The sequence below is a fragment of the Herpailurus yagouaroundi genome, unplaced genomic scaffold (genome assembly GCF_014898765.1).
Source record: "Herpailurus yagouaroundi ecotype Mexico unplaced genomic scaffold, PumYag 221, whole genome shotgun sequence".
Lineage (NCBI taxonomy): Eukaryota > Metazoa > Chordata > Mammalia > Carnivora > Felidae > Herpailurus > Herpailurus yagouaroundi.
This window is the reverse complement of record NW_024412452.1, coordinates 18238749-18256669: the sequence shown is the minus strand read 5'-3', so window position 1 is coordinate 18256669 and position 17921 is coordinate 18238749. Positions and strand designations below refer to the sequence as shown.

General features: G+C 37.8%; 1 protein-coding gene across 5 annotated transcripts in view; it reads left to right on the top strand.

Annotated features, from left to right (window-relative positions):
- AFTPH (aftiphilin) overlaps positions 1 to 17921 on the top strand; it is a 68215-nt gene that overhangs the window by 18630 nt on the left and 31664 nt on the right. For all 5 annotated transcript variants that reach the window (XR_005785459.1, XM_040458269.1, XM_040458266.1 and 2 more), the window contains one exon: positions 8814 to 10771. Coding sequence is in view for 4 of the 5 variants with exons in the window: in XM_040458269.1 (XP_040314203.1) it covers positions 8846 to 10771 (1926 nt within the window). In the remaining variant the exon portion in view is untranslated. The remainder of the gene's footprint in view (positions 1 to 8813; positions 10772 to 17921) is intronic.

The window sequence follows — 17921 nt, the reverse complement described above, 5'->3', positions numbered from 1 at the left end:
GTTAAGAATAAAGTTGTCCTGAGCAGTCTCGTACATGTCTTTCAGTGCATGTATGTACTCACCTTTGTGGTGTACGTACCAGGTACGGTTTTAGTAAATACTGCCAAACAGTTCTCCAAATGGGTATACCAACTTACATTCCAGCCATTGAAGTATGAGAATACCACTTGCTTCATGCTGTTGCCATCAGTAGCTGTGGTTAATGTTATTTTGTTTTAATTTTAGCTGTTCTAGTGGGTGTATATTAGTGTTGATACCATGGTTTTAATGTGCATTTCTCTGATGACTTTTCACATGCTTATTGGCCATTTGGATATCCTCTTTTGTGATTCACCTGTTCGCATATTTTGGCCATTTTTCTGTTGGGTTGTCTCACATTGATTTGTAGCAATTCCTTATATATTTTGGGTATGGGTTCTTTGACAGTTACATGTAACCACAAATATCTTCTGGGCAATGGCTTGCCTTTCCACTCTCTTAATGCTGTTCTTTAGGTGGGCATAGGTTTTAAACCTTCATGAAGTCCACTGTATCATTTTCTCTTTTATGATTACTGCTTTCTATGTCTTATTTAAAACACCTTGCCTTTCCTAAGGTCATGAAAATAATCTCTTAAGTTACCTTCTTAGAAGGTTGATTGTTTTTTACCTTTCACATTTAGGTCTACAACCTGTCTGGAGCTGATTTTTGTGTGAGATATTAGGTAGAATCAAAGATTGATTCCCCTTGTGTGGATATTCACTTGATCTAAGCACCACTTGTAAAACAAGGCTGTCCTTTCCCCACCACACTGCAGTGCTGTCTTTATTATTACATGATGATGTAGCTTTAAACTGAGTCTTGGTATCTGGTGGTTGAAGCCCTCCAACTTTGTTCCTCTTGGGAAACTTTTTTAATTGCCTGATAATCTTAAGGGCGCCTGGGTGGCTCAGTCGGTTAAGCGGCTGACTTCGGCTCAGGTCATGATCTCGCGGTCCGTGAGTTCAGGTCCCGTGTCGGGCTCTGTGCTGACAGCTCAGAGCCTGGAGCCTGTTTCAGATTCTGTGTCTCCCTCTCTCTGACCCTCCCCCGTTCATGCTCTGTCTCTCTCTGTCTCAAAAGTAAATAAACATTAAAAAAAATTGTTTTTAATCTTAGGTGATAGTTAGCCCTATTCATCCTTTGAGTCCTCTGCCTTCCCAGGCCCACCTTTCCACTTACAGACTCCCCATCTCTTCTGTTCCATGACCATTTCAGATATGAGGCTAGAACTCCTTGAGCAGGTGCAGCTTCTTTTCATATGAGAGATTAATATTGAATCACTCTCACCTATTGTACACCTTGCCACCCTGGCTGCTAATCTGGCTCAGGACTCAGTATTCCACTGCCGATTGCTACTAAACTTCTGGATTGTTCCCCTGACTCCTCTCATTGGACCTTTTATATTAGAATTCCCAAAGCTAAGATCCTTTGATTTTCGTGGTGTGTAGCCCTGAAGGTCTTTTTTTTGGCTTGCATTTGTGTTTACTATTTTTCACTTATGTTGTCTCCTAGTCTCTGTATAAGGATGTGATTTCCCATAGATCTCTACAAAGTGCAGGAGGTCTGCCCAAATTCTCTGCCTTATGCTCTAACTTTAGGATCCCCCATGTACCCAGACGTGAAAGCTCCATGTCTACTTTTTGTGTATACTATGGCTTGAATCTTTCCTAGATACCCCCATTACTTATTTCACTGTAAGAGGTCTTGAAATAAGCAGGCATAAAAATGGGGAGTTGAACACGTCCTTCTACACATACACACACGTGTGAATATGCTTGTTCGGATTATAAAGAAATTAGACAAGTGTTTTGAAATCCTTGTGTGGAGTAAGGAGTAAGTTGTCTATTATGAAGGATGAAGAAACATTTATTAAGGTTGCTATGTGCCAGGCACAGTATTAAAGTAGCTCATCTATCTCTTTTTCTTTTTCCTGTTAGGAATAGCTAAAATCTGTATTTTCTGTGTAAAAGAAAAGAGGGGGGGCGCCTGGGTGGCTCAGGCGGTTAAGTGTCTGACTCTTGATTTCATCTCAGGTCATGCTCTCATGGTTGTGGGATAGAGTCCCTGCATCAGACTCTGTGCTGATAGCATGGAGCCTGCTTGAGATTCTCTCTGCCCCTCCTTCTGCTTGCATGTGTGTGCGCGCACGCTCTCTCAGAATAGACACACTTTTAATTATCTAAGTCGAACTTCATATGCTAATTCATCATACAAATAATACTTCAATTAACAACAAATAATACTTCATCTAACAAATTTTACTGAGTTGGCCTGGACACGGAAGAATTTTTTTTGGAAAATTTCACTCCTCCTTCACACTGGCTGGTTGGCGTTCTTGATTGAAACTTGAGAGTGGCATTCTCTTAGATTTTTGAAGGATGAGGTGGGCCATAACCAAGACCTACTGAAGGGGAATGTGCAGCCCAAGTTCTTCCCATCAGTAGGTGTGACACGGTTTTGAGAAATACGGAAATATTCATAGTGTGGGAGACTGACAGCCTGTTGCATGTAGGAGAGAGTACTTTTATGACAGGAAGAAAAACTATTTTCTATGTTGGTTTGTTTGGTTACAAACTCTCTTATTCAGATCTTGGTATTTCCTTAACACCTGAGTTTGAAATGGGCCTAAACCAATCAAATGTTTCATTTTTCAAACAATGAAAAGTTTTAGGAAGAGCAGTAGGTTAACTGTGAACAGATGCTAATAAGAAACATCACAGGTGGTTTAAAAAAAAAAAAATACTGTGGGAAGGTGAAGTGGTACAGCACTCTGAAAAAGAGTTTGGCAACCTTTTTTCAAAACTAAACATGCACTTACCGTAGAACCCAGTAATCACACTCTTGGGCATTTATCCCAGAAAATAAGAACTTCTATTCACAACAAAACCTGTACATAAAAGTTGTTAGCATCTTTATTATGTATACTACTTAAAGATGCTGTTACATACATTACTAATGTATTGTGTATACTATTTACAATAAAATATAGGAAATAACTCCTCGCATTCAGTTGTTGAGTGGTTGAACAAAGTGGTATATCTGTACCATAGAATACTACCTAGCAAAAACTGATTGACCTATTGATACAGTAACCAGGACAGACCTTAAGGGCATTATACTTAGTGGGGAAAAAGTCAACTTCAAAAGGTTATGTAGTGTATAATTTCATTTACGTAACACTTTTGAAATGACAAAACCATGGAGACAGAAAGCAGATCAGTGGTTGCCAGGGATGGGGGTGGGGGGGAGAGGGAGTAGTTCTGTATCTTGATAGTTGTGGTAGTTACACAGATCTATACATGGGATAAAATTGAACAGAATTACACACGAACACAAGTGGATGCAAGTTTTTGGTTTCTTTTTTAATGGTCAAGACTGAATAACGTCCGTAGTCTAATTAATAGTAATGGACCAACAGGGTCAGTTTTCAGTTTTCTCCTCTACTGGAGCTATGTAAGATTCGCCACTGGGGGGGCTAGGTGAAGAGTGTGCAAGTGTCTACTGTGTTTGCAACTTTGTTAGTCTATTTCAAAATTAAAAATTAAGATGTACAGCTGTGTTCATAGCAGCATTATTCACAGTGGCCAGAAGGTGGAAGCAACCCAAGTGTCTACCAACAGATGATAGTAGATGCATACAGTGGAATGATATTCAGCCTTTAAAAGGATGAACTTCTGACACTGGCCCTACAACAGGTACCTTGAGGACTTGACGCTAAGTGCAATAAGCCAGTCACAAAAGGACAAATAGTGTGCAATTTCACTTACATGAGATACCTAGACTGACCAAATTCGTGGAGACAAAATAGAATGGTGGTCGCAGGAGCTGGGAGGAGGGAGAATGGGGAGCTGTTGTTTAATGAGTACAGGAAACACTTTAATATTTTGGAAGATAACAGTTGTAAAGATGAGTGGTGGTGATGGTTGCACAACAATGTGAATGTACTTAATGTCACTGAAATATACACTTAAAAATTGTTAAAATAGTCCATTTAAAAAATTTAATAGTAAATTTTATGTATTGTCACAATTTTTTAAATGCTATGTAAGTAACACGTTTATTATACAGTGTACACATTTAAATGCAAACATAGATCTTGAATTCTTTTAACTTTTTTCATTTTCATCTTGAGGTGATTGGTGATCACAATCCTATAAAAAGTTGGAAGTGCAGTACAAATAAGTCTTTATCTGGAATAATTTGGGACTGTTGCCAACCTGATGTACCATCTCTCCCAAGTATTTTAGTGTGCATTTCCTACAACCAAGGACATTCTCTTACATAAACACAATACCACTCTCAAAACCAAGAAATGAGCATCAATACATTTCTGCTGTCTAGTCCTTGGACACTATTCAAGTTTCACAGTGGTCCCAATAATGACCTGTATAGAAAGGGAAGCTAGTTAAAAATCAGGTGTTAAATTTACTTTTCTCTTTAGTTGTCTTCAATCTGGAACAGTTCTTAAGTTTTTCCTTAATTTTCATGATAGTGATACTTTTGAAGATTACAGACCAGCTGTTTTGCAGACTCTCAGTTTGAATTTGTCTGACGTTACCTCATGAATCGATTCAGGTTGTATATTCTGGGCAGGAATATTCCAGAAGTGATCCTGTGTTCTTGTTGTGTCTTGTCAGGTGATGTGGGATTTTGATATTCCCGTTGCTAATGATGTTCACTTTGATCATTTGATGAAGTGTCAGCTTTCACCGCTGTAAAGTTACACTGCTTTCTTTTATAATTCAGTATGTTGTGGGGAGCTATTTTGAAACTGCAGTATCTTAACATGTTTATATTTGAGGACTGATAGTTGGTTATTCAGTGGATTATAATCCATTACTGTCTTTATTTTGATGCTTATCACTGATTTTACCAGTAAGAATCACTTCAGGCTGCCTTTTGTGTCCTTTTGACATGCTGCCACCATTGTGAATGCTTTTATTTTTATTTTTATTTTTTAATTTTTTTTTTTTAACATTTATTTATTTTTGAGACAGAGCATGAACAGGGGGGAGGGTCAGAGAGAGAGGGAGACACAGAATCTGAAACAGGCTCCAGGCTCTGAGCGGTCAGCACAGAGCCCGACGCAGGGCTTGAACTCACGGACCGCGAGATCATGACCTGAGCCGAAGTCGGCCGCTTAACCGACTGAGCCACCCAGGCGCCCCAAGTGAATGCTTTTATTTTTTTTATTTTATTTTTTTAATTTTTTTTTCAACGTTTATTTTGGGGACAGAGAGAGACAGAGCATGAACGGGGGAGGGGCAGAGAGAGAGGGAGACACAGAATCGGAAACAGGCTCCAGGCTCCGAGCCATCAGCCCAGAGCCTGACGCGGGGCTCGAACTCACGGACCGCGAGATCGTGACCTGGCTGAAGTCGGACGCTTAACCGACTGCGCCACCCAGGCGCCCCAAGTGAATGCTTTTAAATTAAAAAAAAAAAAAAAAAAGGAATCATGATACGAATGGCTACATAGTATGTTATTGGAAGGACAAAGCATAATTTGCTTAAATAATCCCTTTTGGAGCATTTTGTTTTATTTTTAAGGAAAAGAAAGTTTGTGTGGTATAGCCATATTGCCTTCTATAAGCCTTCTAACAATTTACACACCCCCCTGCCGTATGTGTGTGCAAATGTCCTTTTCTCCACACACTCGTTAACAGAGTATTTTTGAATAATAGGAACTTCATAATCACAGAGAAACTGTTAGAGGTCAAATAACCCTGTATACTTAAGCATTGAAATGGGTTATCGGGACTCTAGACAAAGGAGAAAATTAAGGGTTTATATGTATCTTTTACTGTTTTTTTTTCCTTTTCTCATTTAAAGAACAAAAAAAGACGGTATCTCAGGAAGTAAAGCCATCATTCCCTTCTTTATGATGCTGATTTTATAAGGAAGGCAGTTTAAAATAGATCTGTTACAATGGAGTCTTTTACTTTTATGATTTGCTCAGTTTCTTTCAAATAACTCTCAGTGACCATTGACCTCAAAGATCATTTTCAAAATTCTGAAACCATTCTCTAACCAGCTGTATGACCTTTGAGGAACTTGCTCATCAGTAGGCCTCATTTTCCTCATATCTAATTAAGTGGTTTGTATGGTACCTTCTCCCTAAAGTTGGAAGACTTTATGAAACTTTATTCTGAGAATTAGAAGGAGGTGGTTGTTTTGTTTTTTGAGCTTACGAAGTTTTGTGGTAAAGTATTCACGTATCTAACTTGGCAACCGTGAGTGGCAGAAAATACCAATTCATTGGGCTTCAGTTTAGTTCACTGGAAGTGTCAATTTATAGGCTGGTTTTGTTCTAGGACTTTTGTTGTTAATTTTCCCTTTGCTTTTAGTGTAAATCTGTCTTATGGCATTTTTGACGATTTAGTATAGAGGAGCAGGGTAACTCAGACATAGATTCCATTTAAGAGTTAAATGTATAGAGAGGGGCACCTGGCTGGTTCAGTCCAAAAAGCATGTGACTCTTGATCTCGAATCCATGAGCTTGAGCCCCATGTTGGGTGTAGAGATTAAATAAATATTTAAAAGAGAAGTCAGGTGAAGAAGATATCATAAACTAATAGACATGGGAAAGATTATTCAATAAATGGGATTAGGATAATTGCTTGGCTATTTAGGAAAAAAAAAATTAGACCTTTGCTTTAGATCGTATACCAAAATTCTAGATGTATTAAAAACTAAATGCAAAGAAAACCGTGTAAAATTAGAAAAAAAATATTAAATCTCAAGCTTATATGAAAGCAAATTAATGAAAATTACTAGTGAACAGTTGAATTGATTTGGTCCCATAAAAATTAACTTTGGAAAACAGTTTTACAGTTTTTTGTAAAGTAAACTTAATGTGACCAAGCATTTGCACTCCTGGGAATTCATATTAGAGAAATAAAAACATGTGGTCAGACAACAATCTGTACACAAATATTCATAGCAGCTTTATTTGTAATTGTAAAATACAAGAAACAACCAACAGGTCCTAAATTGAATGAACTGGCAAACAATCTGTGGTGCAGCTATATAATGGAATACAACTTGGCAATAAAAAAGAATGAATTCTTGACATGCAACAACATGGATGGATTTCAAGGGCATTAAGCTGAGTGGGGGGGAAAAACACCTCCAAAGAATTACATATTGTGTAATTCCATTTACATAATAAGTACTTATGAAGTAGCAAAATTATGGGGAACAGATCAGTGGCTGACAGGAGTTAGGGTTTAGGGGAGGGTGTATTGAGAGGTAACACGAATGAGGTTTTTGGTTTTTGTAAGTTTATTTTGAGAATTAGAGAGTCAGAGCATGGAGGAGGGGCAGAGAGATTGGGGGGGGGGGGGGTGGAATCCCAAGCAGGCTCTGTACTGTCAGCTCTGAGCCCCATATGGGGCTTAAACCCACAAACCTCGAGATCAGGACCTGAGCTAAAATCAAGAGTTAGATGGTTAGCTGACTGAGCTACCCAGGCACCTCAAGGGAGTTTATATTGATGAATATTACTGAACTATTTTTGCAACAGTTCTTATCCTAGTTGTAGTGTTGGTTACTTGAATCTAATCTGCATATGTGATAAAATTTCATAGAATTACACACAGAAAAATGGTCAAATCTAAACAAAGTGTGTAACTGAGTTAATAGTGTACTGATGTCAGTTTTCTGGTTTGAACAGGTGAGAGTTATTTACTGCATTATCAGTGTGGGAAACTGGTTGGAGTATACATGAGAGCTCTGTACTGTTTTTGCAACTTAAATGACTTCAGTAGTGAAAAGTTATAAAACTAAATTAAAATGCGGTACATCCAGACAATGGAATATTATTCAGTGCTGAAAAGAAATGAGCCATCAACCATAAAAAGACCTGGAGGAAGCTTAGATGCATGTTATTAAATGAAAGAAGCTAGTCATACAGTATGTACAGGCTACATATTGTATGACATATGTATGTCTACGTACTGTATGATTCCAACTCTGTGACATCCCAAAAAAGGCAAAACTGTGGAGACAGTAAAAAGATCAGTGGTTGCCAGGCACAGGGGAGAGAGGGATGTATAATGGAACTGACGGTTTTTAGAGCATTGAAATTACTCTGTGATACTGTAATTAATGCATTTGTCCTAACACATAGAATGTACAACACAGAGCAAACCCTAATATAAATTATGGACTTTGGGTAATAATGATGTATGTCAATGTAGGTTCATCAGTTGTAACAGATATACTACTCTGCTGGAGGATGTCTGTAATAAATGAGGCTGTGGATGAATGGGGGTGGGGAAGATCTAGGAATTCACTTACCATCTCAATGAACCTAAAATTGCTCTAAAAATAAAGTCTGTTAAAATTTAACTTGGGTCAGAAATAAACGTTGAATTGAATAGCAATTATTAAAGAAAATTTTCATGTCTTATTTATAAAGAACTCACAAATCCATAAGGCAGGCCCTGAATCTCCAGTGGACTAGAAAGCAAGCTTAAGAGAATAAACAAGTGCTCCAAGAGAGAATTTTGTAGATATACTTTTGTGTTTATTCAAAATTTCCTGGAATCCCCAAATTCAGTAGTGTAACACCAATGTTCTTAGAAACCTACACTAGAAAAAAATTTTTTTGCCATTATAGCTGTGTAAAGTCATCTTACCTAAGAGAAAAAGAATTTAAAAGGTCCAAAACAAAGCACTGTAAATTTTCACGGGTTTGAAATAGCTTTGAGAGAGTTTTGAAAGACGTTGTATACGTAATCTGTCCCCTCCAAGAAAAAAAAAAAAAAACCTGTTGTTTTGTTTTTTCAGGTGTAAATTAATTATTTGAAAGCAATTGAACAATGGAGCCAGACATCATTCGAATGTACTCTTCATCCCCACCACCACTAGACAATGGAGCCGAGGATGATGATGATGATGAATTTGGGGAATTTGGTGGGTTTTCAGAAGTTAGCCCTTCTGGTGTAGGATTTGTTGACTTTGATACACCAGATTATACTCGTCCCAAGGAAGAGTTTGTACCTTCAAACCATTTTATGCCAATTCATGATTTCTCAGAAAATGTAGATAGCCTTACTAGCTTTAAATCCATTAAGAATGGTAATGATAAAGACATCACTGCTCAACTTTCTTCTCCTGTGAAAGGACAGTCTGACGTTTTACTTTCTACCACCAGCAAAGAAATAATTTCATCTAAAACTTTAGATACTTCCATTGATGGCATAGAAAGTCCAGGAGATTTAAATACTATAGTGAAGCAGAGACAGAATGTTGGAACACCTGAAAGTTTCTCTCCAGGACATTTTAGAACTGATACGAATATTGTTCATCAAAACAAGCAGTTAGAGAGCTGCAATGGTGAAAAGCCTCCTTGTCTGGAGATTCTAACAAACGGGTTTGCAGTATTGGAAACTGTAAATCCTCAGGGAACAGATGATCTGGACACCGAAGCCGATTCAAAAGGACGAAAGCCTCTTAGCACTCATAGTACTGACTATAACTTAGACTGTGCACCTAGTCCTGCTGAGGAGTTTGCAGATTTTGCCACATTTTCCAAAAAGGAAAGGATACAACTAGAAGATACAGGATGTGCAGTTTTAAATGATAGAGAAGCATTAACCATTCAGGAAAATAATAAAATTAATAGAGTCAGTGAACTGAGTTCTGTAAAAGCACTGTCTTTGGGTAGAAGCTTTGACGATAAAGGAGACGTTGATGGAGAGGATCAGGTTTGTGTTTCAGAAATAAGCATAATGAGTACCAGAGGTTTCAGTACTGAAAAACAAGGCCTTCCAACATTGCAACAGGATGAATTTTTAAAATCCGTTCAATCAAAGCCTTGGAGTTTGGCAGACTCAGCTGATAATTCAGAAGCCAGTATGAGAGAATGTAAAACTGAGGAAAAACTTGATTTGTTTACTTCTAAGTGTGCTGACCTATGCATGGATTCTATTAAAACTTCTGATGCTGATGATGAAGTTGGTTCTTCCAAAGAAGAAAGTAAAAAGTTTACTGACTCCCAAAGCCCCAGCATTGATCCTACAGAAGAAAACGTTCTGGATGATTCTTTAAGTGTAAAAAATGGTGACAGTAGTAATGACTTCGTGACTTGCAATGATACTAACGAGGATGATTTTGGTGACTTCGGCACAGCCAGTGGCACGACTCCACCTTTTGTTACTGGTACCCAAGATTCAATGAGCGATATCACTTTCGAAGAGTCCTCAGAGCACTTTCCACATTTTAGTGAACCAGGTGATGACTTTGGAGAATTTGGGGATACAAATGCTGTTTCTTGCCAAGATGAAATTCTATTTACTGAGTCCGACCTAAAACAGACTTCTGATAGTTTATCAGAGGAATGTGAGTTGGTGGGAAAGTCTTCTGGGACAGGCACTGATCCTGTTTCAAAACTGGAAATTGAGCAAGAAGGTGAATTTGGAGATTTTGATTCTGTGCCAAATATTCGAGAGGACCGCAGTGCTTTTCAAGACTCTGATGATTTTGCGGACTTCAGTTCAGCTGGGCCTAGCCAAGTTGTAGATTGGAATGCCTTTGAGGATGGACAGAAAGATAGTTGCTCTTGGGCTACTTTTGGAGACCAGCAGGCTGCTGAATCTCACCATCGAAAGGAAGCCTGGCAGTCACATAGGACAGATGAAAAGATTGATACTCCAGGAACCCCCAAAATGCACAGTGTCCCTTTAGCAACTTACAAAGGAGCAGTTGCTGGTGGCCATTTACAGGAAACAGCCACTTCAGTTCAGGTATTTACTGGTTTTCTCTATTTTGTATAATATACTAATTGCCGTGGAGGCAATTCAGCTTTTCAAAAAGTATTTTTAAATTGGGTACCTGTTGAAGGAGTCTCTTATGATACATAATGCTTGCTTGATTTGTGGATTACATTTTTCACAATGCTTTGGTAAACTTTAAATGGACAGTCCTACAATAAGTAATGTTTGAGGTTTTTCTTTATTTCAATGAGTTTAATATTTACAGAAACTCAGCAGCTTGATTTTTTTGATTAACATAAATATCACTTATGTAAAAATTCATTAATTAGCTAATTAGTCCAGTGAATCCTTCAGTTTCTGCCTTTACAGTGATTTTAGAAGAAAGTTAAACTCAGATTTAGTAGATGTTTTTTTAAGTTTCAGAAAATAACGTCTCTTAATTTTGTCCATCAAAGACCTAGGAAATTGAAGTACAGTTTTGAGTGTGGCAGAGAGCAAGCAGAATTTGAAACCTCAACCTGAGCTGAAGGCTATAGGGAATTGAAGGATAGAAAAAGAATTTGAGCAAAGCAGATTTGGACTTCATAATTTGACAGCCACTAAAGACATGGGATGAGGGTACAAGAAGACTAGAACTGTATTTATTTGCTTATAATTTCTTGCATATGTACATTTATGTTTACACTTATTGGGGAATAAGTGTCAGGGAGAATATTTTTACCCGCCAGGGCCTGTACTTTATCCTTGTCTGTTCCAGACTTTTTCAGAGAAGATTCACTGAGATTTATCTTGACCTAAAGTAGCCCCTAGAGGCGCAGCTTAATATCCAGGTTATTCCCTGGTCCCGAGTTGTACCCTGTGCTAAACCTAACCTTTCCTCAATCCCGGAGGTATCGGAAAGAAAACTCCCCAGAAAATCACTGCTTTATATTGACAACTGTTTCAGGGAACACTTGTCCTACCAGCTTCTTTTAGAGATACTGAGAATAAAATTCCCCAAACTCTTCCAGTTATCTTTTGCCAAGCAAACCATTTTCAACTGGAAATATTTCCAAAGTCTGAGTGTCAGTTGAAATGGCTATACATCATTGCTTTGATAGGTGAAAATACTGTTATGGTATTACCAGGTGGTGTGCATAGCTAATTACTTTTCATTTGACTTTGAGTGTCTGAATAGCTTAATTTGCTAATTCGGTTTTTATATGGTTTGGCTAATGTATATTTTTCCTGTTGATTAATTTATTATGGAAGTAGAAGCTTGCAAGGAGTGAACTAATTATATAATGCAAAGGCAAGACTGTTGATTTTGACCTAATCCTTTCCCTGTTGAGTTTCATCTTACTGTAAGGTGACACTGGTATTGAATGATCTTTAATTTATAGCCTTAGAACTTTTAGCATCATCAGATAATGAACTTTAAAGTATGACCAGTTCAAAAAGGACCTTTTTGTTACACAAGTTGAAGTTATTTGCAATTTGACAACTGGACAGAAGAGGTAGTAAAGTATATGAGCTTCATATAATCTTACAAATCTGAGTTTGAATCTTGACTCGGCCTCTTATAAGCTTTATGATTTTGGACAAGTTTCTTCTGAGTTCAGTTGTTTATAAAAAGATCATACCTCTACTTCATTGGACTTTTGTGAAGATAAAATGACAGTAAATTTTAAAGTGAGTGAAAAAATCCACTGAAAAATAAGAATTTTATAGTATGATTCTATTTTGTGAAAATAGAGCAAAAACCATGTGGATGTAGCAAAATACATTAAGACTTCCTGAGATTTGTTTGGCTTGGTCCTCAGACTTTTATTTTTGCTGAATGGGTTTGGAAAATGAGCAGAACTTGGAGATGGATTTTGGAAAGAAGAAATTGTTGAAAGGGGCTAAAAGATAAGTTTTAGAAGGAAGTTGAGGTAAGGAAATGGGTAAGGCATGCTGAGTAAGTGACTGAGTTGGAAATGATTTTTATTCTTATCCTGCTGTTGTGATCCAGGCTTGTGGCCCGCAGTTTCTTCCTTTTGCAGAATCTGCTGGAAAAGTACATTAAGCCCCCTAGGAGAGGATTAGATTTACTGATATTTTTCTTAAAATGTTTCTCCTACTTGTTAAGTGTTGGGGACAGCACAGAAATCTTCACATATTAATGACAGTGAACATTAGGGTTTTAGTGGTAAAACTTAAAATGATTTATTCCTGTTCAGTCTTAACATGGATGCAACAATTCTGCCTTAAACAGAGTGCCTTCAAGTGGTTTTGTCCAAATTCTGCTTTGACAGAATGTTGTGAGTCTTTTAAGATTCATAGCTCGGTTAATTCAATTAAAGAAACATGGGGAACAATTCTTGGTTTTGAGAAATGAGACGAATGGTGTAGTTGTCATTTCAGATTTCTTCTTTTCACTGTGACATTGTCTGGGTCTCTATTTTTTAATACTTTCCTTTTTGGGGGGCTACCAAAAGGATATCTTCATATTCTGATAAAATATATCTTCCTTGGGGCGCCTGGGTGGCGCAGTCGGTTAAGCGTCTGACTTCAGCCAGGTCACGATCTCGCGGTCCGTGAGTTTGAGCCCCGTGTCGGGCTCTGGGCTGATGGCTCAGAGCCTGGAGCCTGTTTCCGATTCTATGTCTCCCTCTCTCTCTGCCCCTCCCCCGTTCATGCTCTGTCTCTCTCTGTCCCAAAAATAAATAAACGTTGAAAAAAAAAATTAAAAAAAAAAATCTTCCTTGAGTCAAGAGACCATAAGTTGTTACAGCTTTATTGTAATAATTTGCTACTTAGGGAAAAGTCAACCAAGAAGAAATCCTTCAAACTTACAAAATGTTCTTAGTCAAACTAATTCTCAAATGTGGATCTGGTCGCCTCAGAGGATTGAAGCCTTGATGTAAAGTCATGCATGACTATTTATTGAGAATTATTCTTCCCTTTCAGTGACTATTTTTTTCTGAGAACCCAGAGCTCAGTATATTTCATTTTCTTGTTAACATTCTTACACATCGTAGAGGAAAACAAGTAGTGGTATCTCTGTTGTACAAATTGGAAAGAGGTCCAAACTATTATTTGCTTTCTGGGCTAAAATTCAAAACAAAACAGATGATGATTTAAAAAAAAAAAAAAAAAGTCCTCCTTACTTTCAAAGCAGTCCTTTTTTCCAAAAGACCATTTCATATATTGTTTTAACAGTTTTCTTTCTTTTTTTTTTTTTAACCTGTTAATGTTCCAGAAAGGAAAGTTGATTGAAATAGCCAAGATTACTTTATCTTAGATGTATGGTAAAGGAGGTATATTATAAGTAGAACATTTAACTCTGAGGTTTTGGTAAAATTTTTAAAATATTGCTGTGGATGTTATTTGAGAATTTAGGTAATTGATAATTTCTATATTAAGTAGCTATAGAAAAGGAAATTATGAGTAATTGTTTCTTATTAGCCATCTACTTGATTATGCGACTGGGAAAATGTTACTAGATGATTTCTTCTGAGAGGCTTAAAAATTAAGTGTCCCAAAAAGAAGAAGGAAGAGAATTATGAATACTTTTAAAGTAAAATAAGCCAAATTGTTGGTGGGGTGCCTGGGTGGCACAGTTGGTTGAGCACCCGACTCTTGATTTTGGCTCAGGTAATGATCCTAGTAGGGTCGTGGGATTGAGCTCCACGTCAGGTTCCGTGCTGAGTGTGGAGCCTGCTTGGGATTCTCTCCCTCTCTCTCTGTCCCTGTCCCTGTCCCCTGCTTACTCGCTTGCTCTTTAAAAATTAAAGAAAAAAAAAAAAACCTGCTAAATAATAAATAAATCGTTTGTTTGCTGGGAAGTCAGCATTCTCAAACTGACTCTAATTCTGCATTTTCACCTTTATTTACTCATCTGCCTAAGATTTGTGCAGGTTTTCCTTTCTGTAGATGAACACCTGAACTTATTACTGAAAACAGAAGTAAGCAACCAAATAAATTAAGTGGTCAAAAGGTATAAACTTCCAGTTACAAAATAAACAAGTCCTGGGGATGTATAATGTACAGCAGGGTGACTATAGTTAATAATACTGTATTGTATATTTGAAAATCTCTAAGAAAATGGATTGTAACAGTTCTCACAAGAAAAATTTGTAACTGTATGGGATGGCTATTAACTAGACTTACTGTGGTGATCATTTTGCAATATATACATTTCGTATCATTATGTCATACACCTGAAACTAATATTTCTTGTGTTATTTTTCCCTCAGAAAAATTGACATTCTGGTGTTTAATTCCAAAATAGGTGGAAATACTTGGTTAGATTTATGCACAAATTGTGCAGAAAGGCCAAACCATCTTTTTAGAGCATGGTGAATATTACAGTTGTTCACTCTTCTTATATAGCTTGAAATTGGGAATTGATAAAGTGTACAAGTGTCGATTGTACTTGATATCTTACTTAATATTTAATAATGGCAAGGCATAAGGTGACCTCTTAAATGGAAGATTAAATTACCCAGTGGATTTTATGTTTCTTCCAAACTTCCACTTCAGGGGCACCTGGGTGGCTCAGTCGGTTGAGCGTCCAACTTCAGCTCAGGTCATGATCTCACAGCTTGTGAGTTCGAGCCTCACATCAGGCTGTCCGCAGACAGCTCGGAGCCTGAAGCCTGCTTCAGATTCTGTGCCTCCCTCTCTCTCTGCCCCAACCCACTCGCATTCTATCTCTGTCTCTCTCAAAAACAAACATTTAAAAAAAAAAAAAATTAAACTTCAACCTCAGAGCAAGATCTAATGCTTATCAACGTTAAAACTGTTAATATTAATCAACTTTTGTTCCTAAGGAAGAAAACTAACTAGAAGTATGTTGAAGGAACTTTAGGAATTAACCTTAAATACAAGATGGTTTTAAGAAGGTCTGCATGTGAATGGCATAAGACCCAGAGTCTAGGATCCTAGGTGCTGGTCTTACCCTTTGGAAAACTGAATATTTTCAATATACTTCTTATACTCCAGTAGAGTCGTTTACAAAATAGGGGTGTATTTGGGGTTCTCCAGAAAAACAGAACCAGGATGGATGGGTGGATGGACAGACAGATGGATGGACTTGGGGGAGGGAGAGAGAAAGAGACTAATAAGGGATTGGGGCAGAGAAGTACCAACTACAGTCCTCAAGCTGTCTTCAATTGATTGCATGAGGCCCATTCATATTAGAGAAGACAATCTGCCTTACCCAGGTTACCAATTCAGATGTTAATCTCATCCAGAAACACCTGCACACACATACCCAGAACAGTGTTTGACCAGTTGTCTGGGCACATGGCCCAGTCAAGTTGACACATAACATTAATTTAATAAGCGGGAGTGCCATTTTTCCCTGTGTAGCATTCAGGATTTAGGGGAGATTTATAACGTATTTGTGACTGGGACCTACCGGTTGGTAAACTCTGCATTTAATAATATGACTTGTTTGCATCAGTGAATAAAATGAAACAGCTGCTTATATGCCTTTACCCTAAACATGGAGATATGACAGACCTGAGAATGAGTATAAGTGAATTCATACATAATGCTTTGCCCCCACTGATGAATTAAACCATTGGATAGCTGAGCATTTGTGCTTTCCCAGAAATCATACCTGGTTTGAAAAAGTAATAATTGTTATTATAGAGACATTGAAGGTAATAAAGGACCCTGATAGGAAAACAAATATATGAAAAGGAGAAAATTGGGAAAGATAAAAGCCAGTGTACCTTTTGAGAGCAATATAGCCAGGGCCACATATGACTTTTATATGACTTACCCATAAAAGATATTTAAAATTCTATTTTATAACTTGGTGTAAAGATGAATATATTAATATTAGCTATTAAAACATTTTCATGAATTCCTAAAGTTATTGTGGGCCTTAGGCCTTGGCCCTGGGTACATACAGTGAGTGCTTGAAAGCGATGCTCTGGTGTTGTTATACTGCCAGATTCAGATCTAGGTTTCAACACTAATTTGTATTAGTCACTTTCTTGAACCTTAGATTTAGAGAATAATAATAGTACTTATTTAAAATGCCTCACTCTGAAAGTAAAATAAAATTGTACGTGTCAGTGTGTTTACCACGTTCTCTTGCACATAAGTGTTCAATAAATATTAGTTGCTACTGAAAAATCTCAGAAATGAACTTCTTGGAAAATGGTCTGTAAAGGTGCAAGAGATAGTGATGCCAACTGCATTTTTTGGTGAATGGCAGAAAGTATTGGAGGCAAATGAGAATTTGTGTGAGAGTATCTCGAGTTCTGGCTACTGCTTGGGGCTAGTTTCTGTTCTCAGAATAGTTTTGACAGGTTAGGAACTCTTCTGAGCACCATGCTCTTCTCCTTTGTCTTAGCGCTGGACATGAATAGAGACAATAAAATGGACTCTGGCACCTGCCTTGAATAGCATTTGACTTTCAACCGTACATTTATCAGAGCCCCCAGTTCTTAAAACATGTAATGGCCAGACGTGAGGCTGTTTACCAGGCTGAGAATTTGCTACATGTGTGAATTGAAAGGCATGCGTATTCAGCTAACCAACCACCAGTTTTCTAATTCCACATTCAAGAGAGAACTGATGACTGTTTTTCCTCTTTGGCTTTGAAGTTAAAAGCATTTAAAAGGCATTAATTGAGGGTCGCTTGTGTGGCTCAGTCTGTTAAGTGTCCATCTCTTGATTTCGGCTCAGGTCATGATCTCACAGTCGTAATGTGGAGCCTGACGTGGGGCTTGAACTTAAGTGTGGAGCTTGCTTGGGATTCTCTCTCCCTTTTTCTGTCGGCTCCTCCCCCACTCGCTCGATCACTCAAATAAAAATTGAAAAAAAAAGGTGTTTATTTTTAAGAGAGAGAGACATAGCTTGAGCGGGAGAGGGTGGGGAGAAAGGGAGACACAGAATCTGAAGCAGGCTCCAGGCTCTGAGCTGTCAGCACAGAGCCCAACATGGGGCTCAAACTCATGAACCAGGAGATCGTGGCTTAAGCCGAAGTTGGACGCTTAATTGAGCCACCCAGGTGCCCCAATGAACATTTTTTTAATCCCAACTTCTTAAAAAGATAAAAGTCAGGTAATTGATGTGAATGTTATTTTATTTAGTTTGCTATGCAGTTACTATTGTAACCTCAGCTAACTAGTATGCTAAATGTGTGGGTACTTCTTACCTTCTCATTAATTTACAGTGCATCACTCTTTAGTAAAAA